The 23,924-nt window shown below is 38.0% G+C and overlaps 1 protein-coding gene across 1 annotated transcript in view; it reads right to left on the reverse strand.

The window, feature by feature from the left end:
* Nucleotides 1-14,158, reverse strand: part of LOC110333709 (contactin-associated protein-like 3) — a 140,292-nt gene extending 126,134 nt beyond the window's left edge. Inside the window, 1 exon segment of the mRNA XM_021215387.1 lies at nt 14,059-14,158. Within this exon segment, the coding sequence (XP_021071046.1) occupies nt 14,059-14,158 (100 nt within the window).
* Between the last annotated feature and the right edge of the window lie 9,766 nt (nt 14,159-23,924).

Genomic DNA, 23,924 nt, shown 5'->3' on the forward strand with positions numbered 1-23,924 from the left:
AATTTAATAATGTTCTCTATCATGAATTAAAATGTCTTAACTATAGAGTAATGTTATACTTTGACTATATAGTTATCAGACTCAGAACTATATACTTTATATGCGTGTATGAACAATTTGTTAAAACTTCTGAAAGAAAGTAAGCATACAGAATTCATTATATTGTTATTCCTGGGAAAATGTCAACACACTCAATGAGATAGATGTAAGGGTTGACCCATGAAGTATTCTGGTAATTTGTTAGTGTAGTGATTAGCTTTAATTGTCAACTTGATACAACCTAAAATTACCTGGAAAGAAAGTCTTAATGAGGTAAGTTTTGTTTTGTTTTTTTTTTTCTTTTTTTTCTTTTTTGGTTTTTCGAGACAGTGTTTCTCTATGTAGTCCTGGCTGTCCTGGAACTCACTCTGTGGACCAGGCTAGCCTCAAACTCATTAATCTGCCTGCCTCTGCCTCCCAAGTGTTGGGATTAAAGGCGTGCGCCNCCATGCCCGGCTAATTTTTTTTTTTTTTTTAACATTGGGTTAGATTATGGGCATGTATGTAGGGGAATTATATTAATTAAGTTAATTCATGTGGGAAACCGCTGCTCACTATTCCCTAGGAAAGTGTCCTGAACTGTGTAAGAGTGGAAAAGTCAGCTGAGTGCAAACAAGCAAGCAAGCAAGATAAGCATGCATTTATTCAATTCTTCTTTGCTCTGGACAGTGACTATTATTTAACTAGATGTCTTAAGTTTCTACCATTTTGACTTCCCTGCAGGAAAAAAAAAAACTGTAACCTGGAATTGGGAGCTAAAACAGACCTTTAATCCTTTAAGTTGCTCCCCACCAGGGTATTTATTTTATCTCAGCAACAGATATGAAACTAGTACAACTAAGTTGAGAACATGAGCTAAGGAAAATGGACATAAAATCGAAATCTTAGACATATAATTTGCCTAAGTGAATGTAATTATATAAAGAATATTAAAGTACAGTAGTTTTTTAAAAACTTTTTTTTTAATTCTTTAATCCTTTTTTGCAGTACAGTCTTCATCCCCCTCCTGGTCTGTCCCCCACCACCATTCCCCATCCCATACCTCCTCCCCACCCCAACCCCTGTCTATAAGATGATGTCCCCACCCAACCCCGCACTCCACCAGACCTCCACACTCCCTGGGGCCTCAAGTCTCTTGAGGATTAGGTGCATCTTCTCTCACTGAGGCCAAACCAGGCAGACTTGTGCTGTATATGTGACAGGGACCTCATATCAGCTGGTGTATGCTGCCTGGTTGGTGGCTCAGTGTCTGAGTGATCTCGCGGGGGGGGGGAGGTTCAAGGTTAGTTGAGGACACCCTCCTCTTCACCTTCTTCCAGCTTTTCCCTAATTCAACCACAGGGGTCCCTGGCTTCTGTCCATTGGTTGGGTGCTAGTGTCTGCATATGACTCTTTCAGCTGCTTGTTGGGCCTCTTGGAGGGCAACCATGCTAGGCTCCTATATTGCCATTGTTAAGTTGAATTAAGTTTTGCTTAAAATTATCACTCTACCTATTTTAACTTTGACTTAAAGTTTTTTTTATACATAGTGAACTCTAACTGAACTTGCTATATTATTTGACCTGCTCATATAGTTAGAGAGTGAATTATAACAACTGAATCCCCAGTCAATCAAAGGCTAAAGACTGCCAAAATGTGGACATAATAGAAAAATACTAATAGTAGTCACTCAGGAAATTTTTGTATGTCATTTCTTGCTCTTGGATTATAAATATAGCTTACAACTATGCTCACTGGAGCATGAGGATAATTCTAAACCATTTCCAATTACTGTTTAATTGAGAAAATGGTGTATGATTGTATGTACATATTCACATGCAAATAGTTTGTGTGTGTGTGTGTGTGTGTGTGTGTGTGCATATAGAGGACTTAAGTTGACGAAGGGGTGTGTTGCTAATAACTCCTCTCCCCTTTATTAAGATAGGATCTCTCATTGCATATAGAACTTGTTGATTGGCTGATATTGCTCCAGAAATCCCCTATCTCTGGCTCTTGGGTATTGAGATTACTGGCTGCAACCATGCCCACCCAGATTTTTATGTGGGTTCTGGAATTCTGAACTCTGATCTTTATACTTGCTTAGCAAACACCTTGTCAACTAGCCTTTCTCCCAAGTCCCTGATTAATAAAATAGTTCATTGTTCAAATAAACTATAACTTCAAATGCCTAAAAGTTTACATATAGTGCAATTAAGACAATGACATGTCTTAACACATGACAACAGAAAAAAGTCACTATATTATAGCTTGATCCTGCATTTCTCAGATGAAATACTTCCTTTAATCGGAGTGGCTTAATCACTATTTACTGAATGCAAGTGTCCAAACCAATTAACACTAGTCATCCAATGCTACTGAAACCTTGTGTTAGAGTGCTTCTACCCACGTTATTTATTCGTCAATACTTGTAAAGAGAATCTCTTATAAACATCACCTGTCAATGAAAAGCTTATGGTCAATGAGCTAAGGTGGGAAATAGGAGGTGGGGCATACAGGGAAAAAGAGAGTTCTGGGAAATAGGGATATGGGAGATTCACCTCAGAACACTGAGGGGGTACACATAAGTAGACAAGGAGAAGAAAACAGCCACTCAGCCAAACTCAAGTTAGAATAAAAGGGTAATTGAGTTATGAGCTAGTCAGAGAACAAGCCAAAGCTTATGGCTACACATTTATTAATAAACAAGAAGTCTCAGAGTTGCTATTTAAGGGAACAAAGAGCCTGCGTGAAAGGGCTCAAGGTTACATTGTGTTACAATGCCCAGGGCTCACCCTGCTATTTATTCCTCAACACTTGTTACTCTAGGGCTCAAATCCAGCTTCCAGCTCTGCCCTGAAGCCATTAGGATGCCAACAGAAGCAAGGGTTAAAAGATACATTAGGCTTAAAATGAAGTCAGGAACACTAAGGCAGAAAAATTAGAGGGCTTGCTGCTGAGTATGAACCAAGCAAGCGAACCAGAGAAAAGGAAGGACAGGGTTCTGAGAAAACAAAGCCAGTCTCATCAGTCTCTCACTGGCTCCTGTGGAGCCCCTTGGTTGGACCAGGGGGATAAGAGCATGTGGATTCCCACTGACTTAGCCCATGATGTACCCAAATAATTAAGCAATCTCAGTAGAAAGTCTTTTGTTCTTTCTACTTTTTCTACCATAAATCATATAAAAAGAATCTAGTAATTTAGCTAAATGACAACCCTCTCCTGAGACCCCTCCAAGAAGAATTAATTTCTCTTTACAGTAATCCTCCTTCTTTAAGCTTTCTCTCTGACTTAAGCCCTAACCCATCATTGTCCATACAATTAACACTTCAGATTCCCAAAACAAAGGACCTGTAGGCACTGACTCAGTGAAAACTTTGATGATGGTAAATGTCAGGCACCATAGCCTCTAAATTAAATACTGGAGACAAGAAAGTATTTGTTATATGTAAGGACCCAAAATTCTTCCATGTATACATGCTAGAATGCTGAAGTATAATTTCACAGAAAATGAAAAACAGAAGAAAGACCTCATTCACAGGGAGCCACAGAAAGGAACAGGCAGGGAGGAACAGATGAAAAATGACATTATTCCTGAAGGGGACTTGCTGTGGTAACTGGTAGCTCTAGGGTTTCTCTAGGGAGAAAGATGATAGTGACTTCAGTGTCTTTTCCCTAGATCATAACAGGAAATCCCTTGAAGTGCTTAGAAGACGTGTGGAAAAGTGTTAATATTCTATAAATTGTCAGGGAAGGCTAAAGGGAACACCAGGAGTTATAGTTTGTCTCTCTTTCGTTTCAAACAGTGTTTGAATTCTTGAAGCATATGTATACTAACATCATCTGCAAATAGTGATACTTTGATTCCGTCCTTTCCAATTTATCTCCTTGATCTCCTGCAGTCATCTTAGTGCTCTAGCTAGAACTTCCAGTACTATATTAAATAGATAGAGAGAAAGTGGAGGACAGCCTCGTCCTGTTTTGGATTTTGGTGGAACTGGTTTGAGTTTCTCTTCATTTAATTTGATGTTGGCTATAGGCTTACTGTAAATTGCCTTTATTTTGTTTAGATATGTCCCTGGTACCCCTGGTCTTTATAAAATATTTGCGATGAAGGAGTGTTAGATTTTGTTAAAGGCTTTTTCAGCTTGATAACTATGTGTTTATGTTTTTGTTTGTTTGTTTTTCTTTCTTTCAGTATGTTTATATGATAGATTACATTGACTGGTAATCAGTCACATTTTAAAATATTTATTTTAAAAGTATTTTTAAATTTTTTCTTCCTTAAACATTTTTATTATTTATTTTATTTATTTACATCCCGAATTTTGCCATCCTCCTGGTTCCCTCTCACAGAATTCTTCCTCCATTCCCCCCCCCCCCTCTGAGAGGGCATCCCTCTGTTATCTCCCCTACACGGTGCATCAAGTCTTTACAGGACTAGGCACATCTTTTCCCACTGAGGCCAGACAATTCAGTCCTCTGCTACATATGTTGCCATCCCATTCAGTTCTTTAAATCCTTTCTCTAATTCGTACATAGGGGTCCCTGTCCTCAGGCCAATGCTTGGCTGTATCTGCCTGTCTTAGTCTGCTCCTGGTAGAGCCAGTCAGAGGACAGCCATGCTAGGTTTCTGTTATGCATGTCATTTTGAGTCTGGGTTACCTCACTCAGGATGATATTTTCTAATTCCATCCATTTACCTGCAAAATTCATGATATCCTTGGTTTTAATAGCTGAACAGTCTTCCATTACATAAATGAGCCACATTTTCTGTATCCATTCTTCAGCTGAGGTACATCTGGGTTACTTATTATAAATAAGGCTGCTATGAACATAGTGGAGCATGTGTTCTTATTACCAGTTGGAACATCTTCTGGATATATGCCCAAGAGAGGTATTGCTGGATCCTCCTGTAGTACTATGTCCAATTTTCTGAGGAACTGCCAGATTGATTTCCAGAGTGCTTGTACCAGTTTGCAATCCCACCTGCTATGGAGGAGAGTTCTCCTTTTCCACATCCTTACCAGTATGTGTTGTTGCTTGAGATTTTTCCAATTTGTATCCATTTGATCTCTTTCAATTGTCTTATTTCTCTAGCTAAAACTTCAAGTATTACATTGAATAGATATGAAGAGGGTGAACAACTTTGTCTTGTTCCTGATTTTAATGTCCCAGAGACCCAGGGTAGAACTAAACCTGACTGCCCCTTCTCAAATTCAATAAAATGATTCCTAATGATTCCTAATAGTATATTTGGCTATACTCATTGATAGGTACCTAATCCAATTGTCTTCAGAGAGGCTTCCTCCAGCAGCTGATGGGAGCAGATGCAGAAACCCACAGCCAAATATTAAGCAGAGCTTGGGGGTCCCCATGGAAATGGGGAGGAAGGACTGTAGGAGCCAGAGGGGTTGAGGACACCAGGAGAATACAACCCACAGAATCAACTCAACAGGGATCATAGGAGCTCACAGAGGCTGAAGTAATCTCGGAGCCTGCAGAGATCCGTGCTAGGTTCTTTGCATATATATTATGGTTGTTTAGTTTGGGGCTTGGGGGAGGACTCCTAACAGTGGAAGTGGTGGTATCTCTGACTCTTCTTTGCCTGTTCTTAGGACCCCTTTCTTCCTCAACCCTCACATCAAGGTTGCCTTGTCCAGCCTTGATGTGAGGGTTTGTGCTTAGTCTTATTGCATTTTTTAACACCATGTTTTGTTATGACTGGGAGGCCTGTTCTTTTCTGAAGAAATGCAGAGGAGCAGCAGATCTGAAGGCGAGGGCAGGTAATTGGAAACTGGAGGGAGTGGAGGGAGAGGAGGCTTCAGTAGGGATGTACTGTATGAAATTAATAAATAACTAAGAATTAAAATGAAGAAGGAAAAAATAATTGTTATAGTTATAATGAGGATATTGAATTCTTCTTGACATCCTGACATCTAAGAAACTTGAAGACCATGAAAGTATAAGCAAACATACTGATTTTTAACACATCAAAACCAAGAACTTTATTCTGTAAGAACAATTGAAGCAGCTTAAATAAGCTAGAGAAAACCACCAAATGACACCTCAGAATTTACTGTGCCAAGAATAGAATCCTGAAAATAGAAAAATGTTTGAGATCTCAGAAGTATGTGTTCAAAATTCCTGGAAAATAGTATGTAAAATCTTATGAACACATGTCTTGTGTCTTGATTGCAAATTTATTATTTCAAGGTATATAAGTCTAGAGGAGAAAATAGGACTCGAATACTCTAATTGGAAAAGATAACATCTGATCACACAATGGAAAATTCTCAATTAAATTGCCAAGCTGGTGATTTTACTTATGAATACTGGTTATGTTTGTGGTATTGTGCTGCATTCTGGTCATATAATACCTCTAATATTCTTGTGAATATTAATATATATAATACATATAATATTCTTGTGAATGTGACTTTTTTAAAAATAAAAGTAACCCATGCCCAGTGCAACAAGAGGTCCATCAGGGATTTGTGGATATTTTTTTCATTGGATAGTTGATAACAATAAGAAAGCATGGTTGGGATAGGCGTCACACTACTCTACAATATTCCAGGGGAAGTGTATTATTGTCACTCCAGGAAACAGTAACAGAATATGCAAAGCTTCATTGGCACACACACACACACACACTCACACACACACACACACACACACACACACATCAATGTCTGACTGAGGGAAAACAGTTGTGGGTTAGGATGAAAGGGAAGAGAAATTCATTACTCAGAAAACAATAAAGAGATCAGCTATGAAGATTCTGCTTTGCTTTTTTTGGACTTTGAATTAAATATTGAAAAAGTCTATCCATGAAATATATTGCAATATTAAATGAATATACACACTCTGCAAACAAAGACATTGACTATAAATAACACTGGGTAAGTTACCTTCTGAACCGTGGGTCATTGTCTTCTTGAGTCACCTTTGATTTAGTGCTCAGCTACCCATCTCCTCACAAGTGCAAAATGGTGGCACTTTTTAGATTAAACAAACAAACAAACAAACAAACAAAAAAACACGTTCTCTCTTATTTGGCCTATCCCAGGATACCTGAAAATATCTACTAGCATCTCTATCCTCCTTTTTTTTTCCTAGCCCTCAATCCTCTTTTATAAGTCAACTTTCCAGAATAGACTACCTGAACATATGCCCAAAACAAGCTAAGCCCTTATCCGGAAGCTCTAATTAGGATAACAGATTTTTCACAAGTGAATATGGCTGGCATTTTAAAGTATTTTATATTAGTAAACTCAAACATATAGATGCTACAGGGAGCAAAGAAGGAAAGCACATCTGCACGGTGTGCAATGTGCACAAGCTACACACACACACACATACATACACACACCAACCTCCTACCTCACCCCACACACATAACACATACACACACACACACACACACACACACACACATTTATGCGCACACAAGCACACCATCTCCCCCATATACTACATATATATGGGTCCACTGTTCCCCTCACATACCACACGACACATAAATATATCATACCACACACACGTATATATGCACACATAACACACCACACATATACATATAGCACACACACACACACACACACACACATATACCCACACACACTACAGCACACACGAACTTGATAAACTCTAGTGTCTAATGAGATGAACTTTGTCATAGGATTTTATATGCAAGGAAACTGGATGAAATGTATGGCAGTAGACCCAGCCCTGCTACTGAATAGGAGAGCTGCTTGCCTCTTCTCAAGATAGCATCAGCTATAATACTTAAAACAACAAATGTCTTTTACTACATAAATCATTTGCTAATGTATAGGTAATAGCTCCTCACTATTTCCTACTTTGTGTTACAACTATAGTCACAAAACAGATCATTTCACAGATAAGTCTGTTATCAAGTGCTGTAAAAAGAAATCTTTGCTATCTTTTCCTAATTAGAAGCTAAACACTTAGCCTGTCAGTTTCCTAAGAACCAGTAAAAGACTCCTGGGTCAAAGAAAAGGACCTTATTAAATCATAGCAAAGCAAACACCACGGGCATCAGTGTGTCTGCATGAATTCTGTTGCTTCAAAGTCCCAAGAGGAATAACAGATAGATATATATGCATGGACATCTGTACACACAGATATAGTGAGGATTCTGGAATTTTGTTTCATTTTCTGAAAAATTCAGAAACATTATAAGAATATGTTTTCATTGTAATCCCAGGTGTGTGGATACCGGGTGGCTTTGGACTGTCCATAGCAACTGACTGTGGTTTGCTTTATACTCTTATCAGAGAAGTGGTTTTGCCAGCAGGTAGTTTCTGCAACTATGTGATGTTTGGGATTTTGGGAAATTTTCAGAGGGTATATAAATGCTAGAGCCCCAATAGGCATGGTTGGTGGTTGTTGTCATTCAGGTGAGTTGGTGGTGGTTTGTTAAAGTAGTCTCACACAAAGAAGTTACAAGAAGATATTCTGTCAGCAAAAATCAAACTTGCCCCAAGGAACTTGAGGCCCCTAATTCCCTAATTAGCAGTAAGTAGCTTAATGATAATGTCACCCCTTTTAGAATCCTGACTTTATTCAGAGAGCCTTTTTTGTCCCCCCTCTATTCTTGTTTTCTCCCCTACAAAATATCTAAGTTCAGCTACACACAGTGGGTTGCAATGAAAGAAAGGAGCCCTGAGCGGAGGAAACCTTTTGTTTATTTAAATCATCAGTAAACACCACGTGCCCTTTGCTGTGTGTTCTGCAAACCACCTTGAAAAGGTGGTGTCTCACTAAAAAAACCTGTGAAAAAACATTTAGAGAGCCCTAGAAAATGGCTTGCCAATGCATGTAATCAGTCTTTTTAACAAATTGTATTTGTTGTTTCCAGTGGAAACAAACAGTGCTGTTTATTCAGTGTAATTCATTATCACATTGAAATAAAATTTTAAGAGGCCAAGTTTTATTAATAAGTATCTTATGCTGATTTTTATGCATAAAAACAGCAAATCATTATCACATTGTTGCACATACTATCTGAGAATCTATGTGGTGCTTTTCTAGTTTTACCATAATTTTAAATCATTTGGGCTCCTAAAATTGTTAACAGACAATGAGAATAGAAGGAAGTAAATTGGTTAGTTTTCTTAAAGCTAAACAACATCTTTTTCTGTTGGAAAATCTGAAACTTTTCCTAAGTTTTAGCAGTGTTTGCAAATTTTAGGCTTTGTAATAAGCTGTGCTATAAGATTTCAGAGACTCTAAGGCTTTCTTAATTAGCTGCAAACATTTTCCATGTGCAAAACAGTTCAAATTAGCACAAGAATCATATCCACACAGGAAAAGACAGTTTTGTAATAGTATATGAATGTTTATTTTCCATTTGACATTGCATTCTATACCTATAATATTAAAAATATTGTGTGCTATCATATCATAGTTAGCAGATATATTAAATCATTTTAGAAACTATCTTATGTTTTCTTTACTTTTCAAATGGAAAAGAAATTATTTTATACAATGATTGAGCAGATTTGGCAGAAACACAATGATATTATAATCTGATGTTTCCAAACACCACACCTCACTGGTACAAGGAGGCTAGAAATGATGGATCTAAAAGCGTTTTTAAGTCACCCAATATGGGTTCTGGGTACCAAACTCAGGTCCTTTATAAGAGCAGTACACCCTAATAACCTCTGAGATATCTCCTGAGCATTAAATTTGTTGCATTTGATTATATTGAAGTAATTCTGCTGTATCATGATTCCTTTAAATTCAGTCTTGCATGTTTTTAAACAAAGAAGCACACAATTTCCAACAATCTTAAATCACACATAAGGCAGAAACACTTTTCTCATATACTCATTACTCCTGAACACTTCAGTGAATATCTACAACGAAGATACTCTACTGAACCACAATCAACCATAAACCATCGCCATCATGTTGGCTATGGTTCCAGTTTCGCTAGCTCCTGACAACATCCATCCTTCACAGACTTAAGCATCTCCAACCCCGCATCGTGCCCAGCATTTCTTTTCTAGTGTGTCCTTCGCCTTCAGTCTAGAATGTCTTTCCTCACTCTACCTCTGACAATTCACTTCAAGGGCCACCACCAGGGCTACCGCCTCATGTCCCCATCACTGCCTCAGGTGGGAACATTCCCTAAGTAGGACTCTTGGAGTGTGTAAAATGGAGAAAATGAACTGAGCACCAGCATTAATCACTCTCATCTCTTGATTGTGATCACAATGGAACCATCTGCTCTGGGCCCCCGCTGCCTCCATTTCCTCTCTATGAGGGTGTCTTGGGGTTTTACTACTGTGAGCAGATACCATGACCAAGACAACTCTTATAAGGACGACATTTAATTGGGGCTGGCTTACAGGTTCAGAGGTTCAGTCCAGTATTGTCAAGGCAGGAACATGACATCATCCAAGCAGGCATGGTGCAGGCAGAGCTGAGAGTTCTACATCTTCATCTGAAGGCAGCTAGCAGAATATTGATTTCCCGGTAGCTAGGACTAGGGTATTAAAGCCCAAGCCCACAGTGACACACCTATTCCAACAAGGCCACATCTGTTCCAACAAAGCCATACTTCCAAATAGTGTCACTCTCTGGGCTCAGCATAGACAAGTCATCACAGAGGGATTACACCCATGAACTGGGAGACAAAAGAAACCCTTTCTCTCTTAAATTTATTTTGTCCAGACATTTTACTAAGGCAGGAAAAAAAAAAAGCTTAAGACAAATACTATTTAATATTAAACTAAGTCTATTAATCATTAGCAAAATAATTTTAAGAATGATAATATTAAAACATCAAAATTTAAGCCTCTACTAAAATAATTATTCCTATACTATAGTGGGCAATTTTCCTGACATGCATCCTCATATCATATAAATAAATTTCTCTTTAAACAGGGCACACTGTGGCTCATTTGTCCTTTCCCCAGACTGGCATATGATCTTGAGAAACAAAACAATTTAGAAAAAAAGAAACAATTTAGTTTGCTAAGCAACGACTAAACCAACCCACTCAAAAGTTACTCTGTCTCAAGCCACGAAACCATTCAAAAGACTTACAATGATTTCTATCACTCAGCATCTTTGGCAGTGCACTCAACTATTTTGTTACATATTTTTAGGTTTGGCACCCGGAGCTGAATTCTTTTCATTACTGTTTCTATTCTCTTTAGGTAATATATGTGCAATAAGTGATCTCTTTCTTGACTCCTAGGTATGAAGTGACTGGATAGGAAAGAGAACTGGATAGGAAAGATAGATTATGAGAATAATCAGACTCATTGATGGACACCAATTTTGATTAAACTAAGTTAAATGAGGCTACATTGTACTGCCCCACACCTCCTATGGTCACCGTGATGTCCTGGTGTGAAGAGAGAAATGATGCCAACAGCAAGGAAAGATGAAGCCAGGATTTAGTTCCAATCCCTAGTACCAAGTAAAGGAATGAGGAGAAGAGGAATCCGCACATAATTCTAACTAAGGGCCTATCCTTCAAATTCTGTAAAAAAAAAAAAAAAATCTACTTTCTGAAGAAAATCAGGTGACTTACACAGTATTTTTCTCTTACCTCTAGGTATATTTCATCTTCAGAAAGAGTGTGATGCAGAAAAATTCAGAATAGGCATTAAATAACAACACTAACAACAACAACAACAAACAGATAAGAAAAGAAAGAAAAGGACTACTCAGATTGAAAATAAGACCAGTAGTTCTCTTTAGGCAATATCTTAATTTTTCCCGCTTGTCAGTTCAACTAACATTCAAATAAAATATACAGAATCCCTAAAATGATGTGTTTGTACATTCTTCCCATGATTCCATTTCATGTCATTAGATGGCTAGGTTTGCTTCTGGAAAGCAAGGTGAAAATAGTGTGAACAAGGCATGTCTACACAGAAAAGAAGTTTTCAGATACCTACATTGACTTTTTTTACTGGCTCAAGATGGTCTCACACATATATAATACCTTTTGGTATTATATAGTTTAATATGGAAGAATTATTCAGTCTAAAAGATAATTTAGAATAAATAAATGTTCACTGAATATGGAAATGCTAAAAGTTGGTCCATTGAAAAAGAAAATCTCACATTTGCACTGAAATTTTCAGTGTTACCCAGTGCTGGCCTGGATCAGCCAAGTTCACTGGCAAGATCGTTTGAACACATATGAGTGTTCACAGGGTTCATCTTAGATGCTTCCTACCCTTCCCAGAAGGCTCCTTGTGAAAGAGAACAGCTTAGCTTCTGTTGGCTTCTTAATCCTCCATTGGATTCTAAGCCAAGTATTGTCAATGCAACCAACAAGTGATCTTAACTGTGGAACAAACTGGAAAAGGAAGTGCTGCTAAGGATCCTTTTTCTCAAGCCGAGACTTTTGAAGCTCTTTATCAAATAGTAAAAGTGACCTCTAGCGATTTATCGTTACGGGTTTTACTAGCTGGTTGTTGAATTACTTTATTATGCTTCCCCCCTCTCCCTTACAAGCGCTTCATTTCATCTTCCCAGGCCCTGTCATAGGATCCATCAAATTTGGTTCTGTCTGCGTTTTATTAGCAAAGCCTTCCCACGAAAAAAAATTAAACTTTTAACTTTTTTTGTAATTTATACAGAGATGGGATACATTTTGTAAATTAACAAGACCATTGGATGAGAAAGGCATGAGTGTAGTTGTTCAATACAGGGACTGCACTATCAACCATGGGCATTACCCTAGCTTGAGGGAGTATGGCAGACTTCATAAAGAAGGTTGAGGTAAACCCTGAGAGCTACCTCCAGGGGATCCTGCCCTTCAATGATCTGTATTTCTAAAGATGACAACTAGCTATTACCCGATTCAATGAGGTTTGGACTGAGAGGAGTGAAAGCAGAAAGGAGGAAAAATATGAATAGTTCCAATCAGGTGGTGACACAGACGGTCATGGTTAAACTAAATGGGTAACAAAACCAAACCAAAAATGATGCCTGTGGGAAAGGGACCAGTAGGAAAGGAGTGTGAGGGAAGTCATTGTTAGGCTATCAGGTAAAGTTTCTGTAGGGGGAGGAGCCAGAGTGCATTATATGCATACATGCAACCGTCAAAGAAAAAAAAAAACCTTACTTTTAAAGAGTTATTTTTTTAATTCAAGGAGGAATATATTTTTAAAATTCTAAACTCATAGCTGAATTAAATCAGTAGAATTTTAATTGAGGCATATTTTTACATTTTCATGAAAGATAAAAATAAAAGTATTGGGTTTTTCTGAACTATCTGGATTATCATTACTCCACTAAAATACTGACCATTCTACAAATAAAAGCATACTAGATTTTTGCCAAATCAGAAACACAGCACTCAGTGACAAAATGTTTAATGTAAATGTTGATATGTAGAGAATGACTAGCAAAGTTTTGTCTTTAAACAATAACTTTTACTATTAGAAACAAACTGTTCTGTGAAGAGAATACCAATGTGTTTTTTTCCCTGAGCAATTTGAACAGGGTACCAAATTTGGCCTATAAAATTTGGGCTGATCTATAGCTGCTCCATCCCTGCAGTATTTAAGAGTTAATTAGCATCTTAACTCTGACGCTTCCAAGGTCTGCAAAACTGTATGCTGGTAGCAGCTAAACTGATGCAGGATGATGTAATGCCTGCCAGTCATTTCTCTGATAGACTTAATTCCTGGAAATTGTTCCATTCCTCAAAGGAAATAAATGATAGTGCTGGTCAATTAATTCCTAACACATTGGTCTTTCTGTTTTTTATGAAACATTCACTCCTTTAGTGGTATCTGAATAGATATATAAATAAATTCAAATATACACTATGTATTTTAGACCCTCTCAGACGATGAAAGTCTATTGTAAATAAATTTTAGTTTTTCAGGTTGCAACTGAATAGGGTTTATTTGAAACCTTAATTTTTATTTTTCACCAGCCCTATGCTCTGCTATTTGGGTCCAAATTAGACCAGGAATTAAATACAAAGTTTTCCAGATAGCCTAGAGCAAGTTTTAAGCATTTTGCTGTACTTACGTGGATCTCCTGCTGCTACTAGGGGCAGGGTCTGAACAGACAGCAGCAGCAGAAGCAGAAGCAGCAACACATCCAGGAATTCTCCTTTCACTCGGGCCATGATCACTTTGGGCTCCAGAAACTCTAAAGAGAGCGGCAGCTGCTTGGGTGGCTCCAGTGTCCTGCCTGGCTTCTGACAGCCCTCCCTGCTTGCCGGCTTTCCCCTTGCAACTCACAGGCTGCTATCCCCCCTCTGGCAACGCAGAAGCCAGAGCCTCTGCTCCAGCTGCACAGATTCCCGCGCTGCATGTGTAGGGACCGCCACCTTGCGACGACAGCCTCTCCAGCTCCAGACTACGTGGCTCCCTACCTGTCCCAGAGAGCCTTGGCTCTCCCAACTTAAGTCCCTGAAGGTGACAGATATCAAATGCTAGTCTGAGAGCATATAGGAGCTTCTGCTCACTGTCTTTGTAGCTATCCTTAGTTCATTCATGCAGCTGCCTCTCTCACCTGGATGTAGACACTGGATTCTGGGGATCACTTGACTCATTTTTGGACACACGCGCACACACACACACACACACACACACACACACACACACACACACACACCTGCCATACTAGGGCAGCTGTTTGCAAAGGCCAGGTGTTATCACCATGGTAATGGACTGCAGGGAGCGCATCTAGGGAAGACTGCTGTTTCATCTCAAAAAACAATGGGACAGAAAGGACTCTACAGATGGATGCATACAGAAGCACACAAGCGCTTTATCTGAAAGCTCATGGATCAGACTGCTGGTAGACAAGTCTGATGAGACTCAGTTGTTAACAGGGTTTTTGTTGTATTGTCCATAATGTCTAAGCACCTGCCCCACATCTTTTATTTCCATTAAATTTAATCTTTGCCAACAATGCACTAAAATATTATTAATCTTGATTTCTAAGTGTCTCTTGAAGTTTTCACCTTGAGGCAGATACCTTACTACCTTCATCTTGGTCAGGTCCTCCAGTAAGGTAAGTGGTAAGGGTAAGGTAAGTGTGCATACACACACGTGCACACAAACACGCACACACAGAAAATTGTATAGAAATATCATGGCACTTGAAAGTTACTTGTTAAAACTTAAGAGAGTTTACTCTGGCTTAGGCATTCCCCTCCTTGAATGGTAGGACCTACTCACATATTACTTTTTTATGGCATGATGAGCTTGTAAATATTTATAGTTTGAATTAATTATATAAAATTGCTTGTACATTATAACAAATACATTCATTTTTAAAAATACATTCTTGTCCATAAATAATGTTTCTGGAAATGAAGAAACTATTTCTAGAAGGAAAAAATGCAATATGCTAAGTGTATTCCAATGTATGCTAGAATTTATAGTCCTTCAGTTTTAAGTTCTGAAGATGACATTGGAATCCCTAAAAGTGTAGCCACTTTTGCCTGCCAAATCTTACAATAGCATCTGAGACACTTAGAAAAACATTTTGACTCATGAGTCTGTGACTGCTGTTATCCAGAGCTCTGAGACCACGTTTTCCTTCCATTTCCTTGAAATGAAAGTTATTTTATTTTCTGAAGATTTTGTGATGATTATATGAGAGTAATGTATGCAAACTATCATTGCCTATAAATAATATGTGTTCAATTAATTAGTTATATTGCCATTAATTAAAAGAAACATAACCCCTACAAATGACTTTTCAAAGATGGATAATAAGCAAAATAAAAAAATATCTTATCAAGAGGTGTCTTTCCATCACCTCTGCTCAATTAAATATGATTTTGTTTGTCTCCAAAGGATATCCCCAAATGCTGTTTCCCAGTAGAATCTTTGTTAAATACTGGCTGTTCAGACTTTTTATGATTCTAGAATTTCTCATAGCACTATAGACCAGAGCTTTACTAGAACAGTTTCCACATGAATAATAAATAAGGTACACAGGGTGTGGTTCAAAGAGTCTGTGCCAATACAATTATTCCCCTGATTGTCCAATGTGGATCTATAAAAGTTTAATACCCTGCAGTAAACACTTAAGTATACTTACTATTAAATGTACATTCCTAATCTAGTAGAAATACTACTTGTTTTGTTTCACAGAATTTACCCTGTCTAACTTGTTATTTGTGTCCACAAAATTTATAAAGTGCTAACTGATGAACATGGTGTCTGGTGATGTATGATATGGCATTTTACTAGAAAAGGAAGAGCCTCAGACTATATTCCAAAAGACAATAAAATCTGCTTTAAAGCTCAACACTCTCAAGTTTCACCTTACATGAAATTCAGTCCCATAAAGAGTCTTTTTAGGGAACCTTGAAGACCATTGCTGCTGAAGTCAAGCCACTGTCAGAAGCATCATTTTGATCATTAGTAGGGTCATTCTGTACCTCCTTCAGATATAAATGAGTTAATTTTGATGTTTTATTTCCTCTTCAAAATTATCCCTGTAACCTACCTTTCGCTGTAAGGTTTACATAAATTGTAAGATTTTATTCACCCGTAGGACATGATTCAGTGGATAAATCTGAAGAAGCCATCTACATCATCTCTTGAGAAATGGTACTAGGAAGCATTTATAAAAGTCTTCTGTAGACAGTATATGTGAATAGCTAGTGGGCACATAGGACCACACTCATGCAACAATTCTAGTTAAGAATTATTGTTATGGCAAATGGAAAGCTTCAAAGAAAGAAAGAAAAAAAAGAAAGCTTCAAAGAACACGAGCAGAAACAGTTGTTAAAAATCTGATAACGAAATTTTAATCATATAAATATAACTAGAAATTAGAATTATTTTCATTCCCAGAATGTAGATATTCATTCTTGAAAATTTTAAAGTAATCAAATAAGAAAGCAAAGAACGATGATCTTCTTAAAGCCATGAAACAAGCATTAGATATTCCAATATGATTCATGACTGCCTTATAATTAAAAATATAATTAAAAAAAGAAAGATCTCAGATTAACATCCACTCAAAACTGGATAAGAATTTATCATTATGAGTTGAGGTAAAATAAATTTGTGCTTCATTTTCTATATAAATTGAAGGAAAGTTATAAAAGGATGCAACTATATAATTAATTTTAGCATTAAAATGAAAGTAATATTGTTAAAAACTTAATTTCCTGGTGTGATAGTTTGTATATTCTTGGACCAGGGAGTGGCACTATCTGGAGGTGTGGCCTGGTTGGAATAAGTGTGTCACTATGGGTATGGGCTTAAGATTCTCACCCCAGTTGCCTGGAAGTCAGTCTTCCAGTAGCAGCCTTTGGATGAAGACTTAGAACTCTCAACTCCTCCTGTACCATGCCTGCCTGGATGCTGTCATGTTCCTGCCTTGATGGTAATGGACTGAACCTCTGAACCTGTAAGCTAGCCCCAATTAAATGTTGTTTTTATAAGACTTGCCTTGGTCATGGTGTCTGTTCACAGCAGTAAAACCCTAACTAATACACCTGCCAAGGACATCTGTACCCATATATGCATTAGATTTATATGCTCCTGTGAAGCAATATTAACAAAATACATGAAGCACTGTTTTTGCAAATATCAGACCTCCAAAAACAAAGGGAATAATCCTGAAAGACAGGAACTAAGCAAAATTTCCCATTTGACTGCCCTTACTGCACAAGACCACAGCACAAACAGGGAGGCAGCAGATTCAAGAAAGCTCCTGAGTTAAAAAGGCAGTGTAGATGAAACTTATAGAGGAGAAAGTGGAGAAGAGCCTCAAAGATATGGGCACAGGGGAAAGATTCCTAAACATAACACCAACAGCTTGTTCTGTAAGATCAAGAATCGACAAATGGGCCTCATAAATTTGCAAAGCTTCTGTAAGGCAAAGGACACTGTCAATAAGACCAAAAGGCAACAAACCGATTGGGAAAAGATCTTCACCAATCCTAAATCTTATTGGGGGCTAATATCCAATATATGCAAAGAACTCAAGAAATTGGGCTCCAGAAAACCAAATAACCCTATTAAAAATTGGGGTACAAAGCTAAACAAAGAATTCTCAACTGAGGAATAGTGAATGGCTGTGACGCACCTAAAAAAAGTTCAACATCCTAAATCATCAGGGAAATGAAAATCAAAACAACCNTGAGATTCCACCTCACACCAGTCAGATTGGCTAAGATCAAAAATTCAGGTGACAGCAGATGGTGGTGAGGATGTGGAGAAAGAAGAACACTCATGCATTGTTAGTGGAATTGCAAGCTGGTACAACCACTCTGGAAATCAGTTTGGTGGGTCCTCAGAAAATTGAACATAGTTCTACGGAAGATCCAGCAATACCACTCCTGAATATATACCCAGAAGATGCTCCAACATGTAATAAGGACACATGCTCCACCATGTTCATATCAGCCTTATGTATAATAGCCAGAAGCTGAAAAGAACCCAGATGTCCCTCAACAGAGGAATGGATACAGAAAATGTGATACATTTACACAATGGAGTACTATTCAGCTATTAAAAAGAATGAGTTTATGAAACTCTTGGACAAATGGATGTATCTGGAGGATATCATCTTTGTGGTGTTCCTGCCTGCACACAGACCGGCGCCTTGTCTGCGTGGGCAGAACACCTTGGGGTGGGTTCGCACTTGAGCGCCAAATGTGTGGCTCTGCCTGCTGAACCCACTGTGGATCCGAACTGGAGGACGAGAACTCCTGAGAAAGAACAGGGCTGCAAAGGAAATATGGGGCTTTGGCAAAGTGTCTGATCAAAGCCCTTATCTTTATTGTCAGGACTGGCTTAAATACAAAGAAGGGTTCCCAGCATTCCCCTGAGTCCTTAGAAGTTGCCACGGCGTTCTCGCGATGGTGGGCAGTCCTGGCAGTGGCGGGCAGGTGTCCGATGGTGGGCAGGTCCGGGCGACGGTGGGCGGTGACAGTGGGCGGTTCGAGGACGCTGTGTTCTGGCTGGTCTGGTGCGCTCCGGCTGTGCGATCCCCTGCGTGCCTGTAAAAGGCAGGACACCGTTTAGAGGGAGGAGCCAACACATCTTGAGTGAGGTAACCCAATCACCAAAGAACACACATGATATGCACTCACTGATAAGTGGATATTAGCCCAGAAGCTCAGAATCCTTCTTAGAAGGGGGAACAAAATATCCATGGAAGGAGTTACAGAGACAAAGTTCAGAGCAGAGTCTGAAGGAATGACTATACAGAGACTGCCCCACTTGGGGATCCATCCCATAAACAACCACCAAACCTAGACACTACAGCAGATGCCAACAAGAGCCTGCTGACAGGAGCCTGATATAACTGTCTCCTGAGGGCCTTTGCCAGTGCCTGGCAAATACAGAAGTGGATGCTCAAAATCATTCATTGGACAGAGCACAAGGTCCCCAATGAAGGAACTAGAGAAAGTGCCCAAGGAGCTGAAGGAGTTTGAAGCCCCATAAGAGGAACATCAATATGAACTATCTAGTACCTTCAGAGCTCCTTGGAACTAAACCACCAATCAAAGAAAACACATGGTGGGACATGTGGCTCTAGCTGTATATGTAGCTGAGGATGACCTAGTTGGTCATCAATGAGAGGAGAGGCCCTAGGTCCTGTGAAGGTTCTATGCCCCAGTATAGGGGAAGGCCAGGCCTGTGAATGGGAGTGGGTGAGCTAGGGAGCAGGGGAAGGGGAGGAGAGGATAGGGGGTTTTTTGGAGGGGAAACTAGGAAAGGGGATAACATTTGAAATGTAAATAAAGAAAATATCTAATTAAAAAAAGGGCAGTGTAGGGAATATGGAAAACTAAGATGTAATTTACAGGAGACACAAGAACTGCACAAAATGAGGACATCACAAGGGAGCAGAGAGACCCCACCTCAAGAACTTTGCACTGTAGTAAGCAATTGTACCCATAATCTGCAAAAGCTGTTTAAGACCAAAGGAATGACAACTCAAAGGATTTGCAAAAACATTCAACACTCTTATAGGATCAGTAAAATTGTCCATTTCTACCAGCTACACTAAAAAGCCCTTATCTCACTATCTTTATTCATTGTCTTTAACCTGAGAATTTCTCTGTCATTTAAGAGATTGTAAAAGCATGGCATTTCCCCCAAATAAGTTAATCACCAAAGCTTGATGATAGTTACAGGAAAAAGATACATACCATCCAAAATATGTCAAAATTACACTACTTTGTTTTCAATTAAAAAATTACCAGACACAGACAAGGAAGATAGCTTTATAGGTAGGTAATTACCTAAAAAGGAAACATACAAATCATAGAACTGAAAAATACTGTAACTGAACTGAAATCTTTGATAGAAGATGTAAGCTTTAGTCTAGATCAGACAGAGGTAGGTCACTGGAAAGTACCCAATGTGATTTATTATTTTTTTAATAAAAGAATAAAATAATGGAAAAGCTAAAGAGACATTCAAAACAACATCAAGTAGAGTAGCATAGGCATCATTAGTGTATCAGAAGGGGGGAAAGAGGTGCACAGGGAGCACACTAAGAAATACAGTGGCAGAAAACCTCCCAAGAATGGGGAAGGTACTGCAACTCCAGATCTATGAAGCTTAAAGGACAGAAGAAACCCACATTGACACACATCACACTTAAACTATCACAATTAAAGAGAGAGGCTTAAAGGCAAATTATTCAAAGACAAAAATCTTATTTTTCTCACAAATAAAAGATAACAAACCATTTCTCTTCATAAGTTGATTATCTCTGTTTGTCACAGTAACAGACAGCTGAATTACGACAGATATGCTATCTTTTATTTGTGAGAAAAATAAGATTGAATAATTTTAAGGATTTACAACAAAAATTTAAATATAATTTTAAAGTTTATTCTCATTTGTGACAGTTATAAGAAAAAGTTGTATTGATTTAAAAGGGGAAACAGTCATCACCCAGGGATAAATTAATACTGGTGAATGACATGAAAGGCTGAGATGAATACTTCCCAGTTAATCTGTGTGAAGGATGCAAGTCAGCTGGATGAAGACTACAAGAACTGAAGCAATGGGGTAGACCTGTCAGAGTCAGTAAGGGGCCCTTCAGCCAGAGAGAAAAGATTCCTGGTAACAAAGATTTTTTTTTTCTTAATCCTCTGCTGCTATCAGTAGGAGTTAATTGTCAGAAACTAGAAGCTTTTGGCCATAGAATAGCTAAGAGTTAAAGAAAGCAGCTTCTGGCTCCCTAGAACAGTAGGAGAGGTACAAGGCCAGAGGTCCCCAGCCTTTGGTCTTAGTTCCTGAAAGCTGGGGCTGACTCCCAGCACCTGTTTCTTTCAGAACATACCTTCTTCTTTCAAGTAACAGATAATAAAGTCTCTGATGCATTTTAATGTTTTAATTTTAATAACATTTATTTTTATTGTTTTCTTTTAAATTGTATTTTTTAGCCTGAATTCAGGTTTGCTAAATAACAGAATAAATTAATGATTAAATCTGTTGTTTCTAATTGTATTCAGCCACAACATCGGTCCTAAAACTGGTAGTAAATGGAACCAAAAAAGCAAGACTCGGATCTAAAATCACTTCTCACAATGATGAGAGTGGACTTTAAGAAGGACATAAATAACTTCCTTTAAAAAAAAAAAAATACAGGAGAACACAGGCAAACAGGTAGAAGTCATTAAAGAGGAATCACAAAAATTCCTTAAAGAGTTACAGGAAAACACACCCAAACAGGTGAAGGAATTGAACAAAAACATCCAGGATCTAAAAATGGAAATAGAAACAATAAAGAAATCACAAAGGGAGACAAGCCTGGAGATAATCTAGGAAAGATATCAGGAGTCATAAATCCAAGCATTATCAACAGAATATAAGAGATAGAAGAGAGAATCTCAGGTACAGAAGATACCATACAAAACAATGACGGTTAAAGAATTTGCAAAAAGCAAAAAGCTTCTAACCTAAAACATTCAGGAAATCCAGGACACAACAGAACTTAATGATAATAGGTATGGAAGAAAGTGAAGATTCCTACTTAAAGGGTCAGTAAATATCTTCAACAAAATTATAGAAGAAAACTTCTCTAAGCTAAAGAAACAGATGCCCATAAACATACAAGAAGCCTACAGAACTCCAAATAGACTGGAACAGAAAAGGAATTCCTTCTGTCACATAATAATCAAAACACCAAATACACAAAACAAAGAAAGCAGTAAGGGAAAAAGGTCAAGTAACATAAAAAGGCAGACCTATCAGAATTACACCAGACTTCTCACCAGAGACTATAATAGCCAGAAGATCCTGGGCAGATGTCACACAGGCCACACAAATGCCACGCCAGGCTACTATATACAGCAAAACTCTCAATTGCCATAGAGGGAGAAACCAAGATATTCCATGACAAAACCAAATTTACACAATATCTTACCATAAATCCAGTCCTACAAAGTATAATAGATGGAAAACACCAACACAAGGATGGAAACTATACCCTAGAAAAAAGCAAGAAAGTAATCTTTCAACAAATACCAAAGAAGATAGCCACACAAACATAATTCCACCTCTAACAACAAAAATAACAGGAAGTAACAATGACTTTTCTTAATATCTCTCAACATCAATAGACTTAATCCCCCCCAAAAAGAAATAGACTAACAGACTGGATACATACACAGGACCCAGCACTTTGCTGCATACAGGAAACTCACCTCAGTGAAAAAGGCACACACTACCTCAGAGTAAAAGTTTGGAAAACAATTTTCCAAACAAATGATTCCAAGAAACAAGCTGAGTAATCATTCTAATATTGACTAAAATCAACTCTCAACCAAAAGTTATCAAAAAAAGATAAGCAAGGACACTTCATACTGGTCAAATGAAAAATCTACCAAGATGAGCTCTCAATTCATCTATGCTCCAAATGCAAGGGCACACACATTCATAAAAGAAACTTTACTAAAGCTCAAAGCATACATTGTACCTAATTGCACAATAATAGTGGGAGACTTCCACACCCCACTCTCATCAATGAACAGTTCATGGAAACAGAAACTAAACAGAGACACAGTGAAATTAAAAGAAGTTATGAACCAAATGCATTTAACAGATATTTATAGAACATTTCACCCTAAAACAAAAGAATATACCTTCTTCTCAGCAGCTCATGGTACCTTCTACAAAACTAACCATATAATTGGTTACAAAACAGGCCTGAAGAGATGCAAGAAGACTGAAATAATCCCATGCATCCTATCAGATCACCATGGACTAAGGCTGGTCTTCAATAACAACAAAAACAACAGAAAGCTCACATATACATGGAGGCTAAACAATGCTCCACTCAATGATGACTTGGCCAAGAAAGAAATAAAGGAAGAAATTTAAGACTTCTTAGAATTTAATGAAAATGAAGGAACATCTTATACCAAAACTTATAGGACACAATGAAAGCAGTGCTAAGAGGAAAACTCATAGCTCTAAGTGCCTCCAAAAAGAAACTGAAGAGAGCATACACTATCAGCTTGACAGCATACCTGAAAGCTCTAGAACAAAAAGAAGCAAATAGACCCAAGAGGAGTAGATGGCAGGAAATAATCAAACTCAGGACTGAAATCAACCAAGAAGAAACAAAAGGAAATATACAAAGAATCAACAAAACCAACAAGATAAATAAATCCTTAGCCAGAATAACCAGAGGGCACAGAAACAGTATCCAAATTAACAAAATCAGAAATGAAAAGGGAGATATAACAACAGAAACTGAGGAAATTCAAAAAATCATCAGATCCTACTACAAAAGCCTTTATTTGACAAAACTGGAAAATCTGGATGAAATTCACAATTTTCTAGACAGATACTAAATACCAAAGTTAAATCAAGATCATATAAACCATCTATATAGTTCCCTAACTCCTAAAGAAATAGAAGCAATCACTAAAAGTCACTCAACCAAAA

This window comes from Mus pahari, chromosome 16 (assembly GCF_900095145.1).
Source record: "Mus pahari chromosome 16, PAHARI_EIJ_v1.1, whole genome shotgun sequence".
In the NCBI taxonomy this organism is placed as follows: domain Eukaryota; kingdom Metazoa; phylum Chordata; class Mammalia; order Rodentia; family Muridae; genus Mus; species Mus pahari.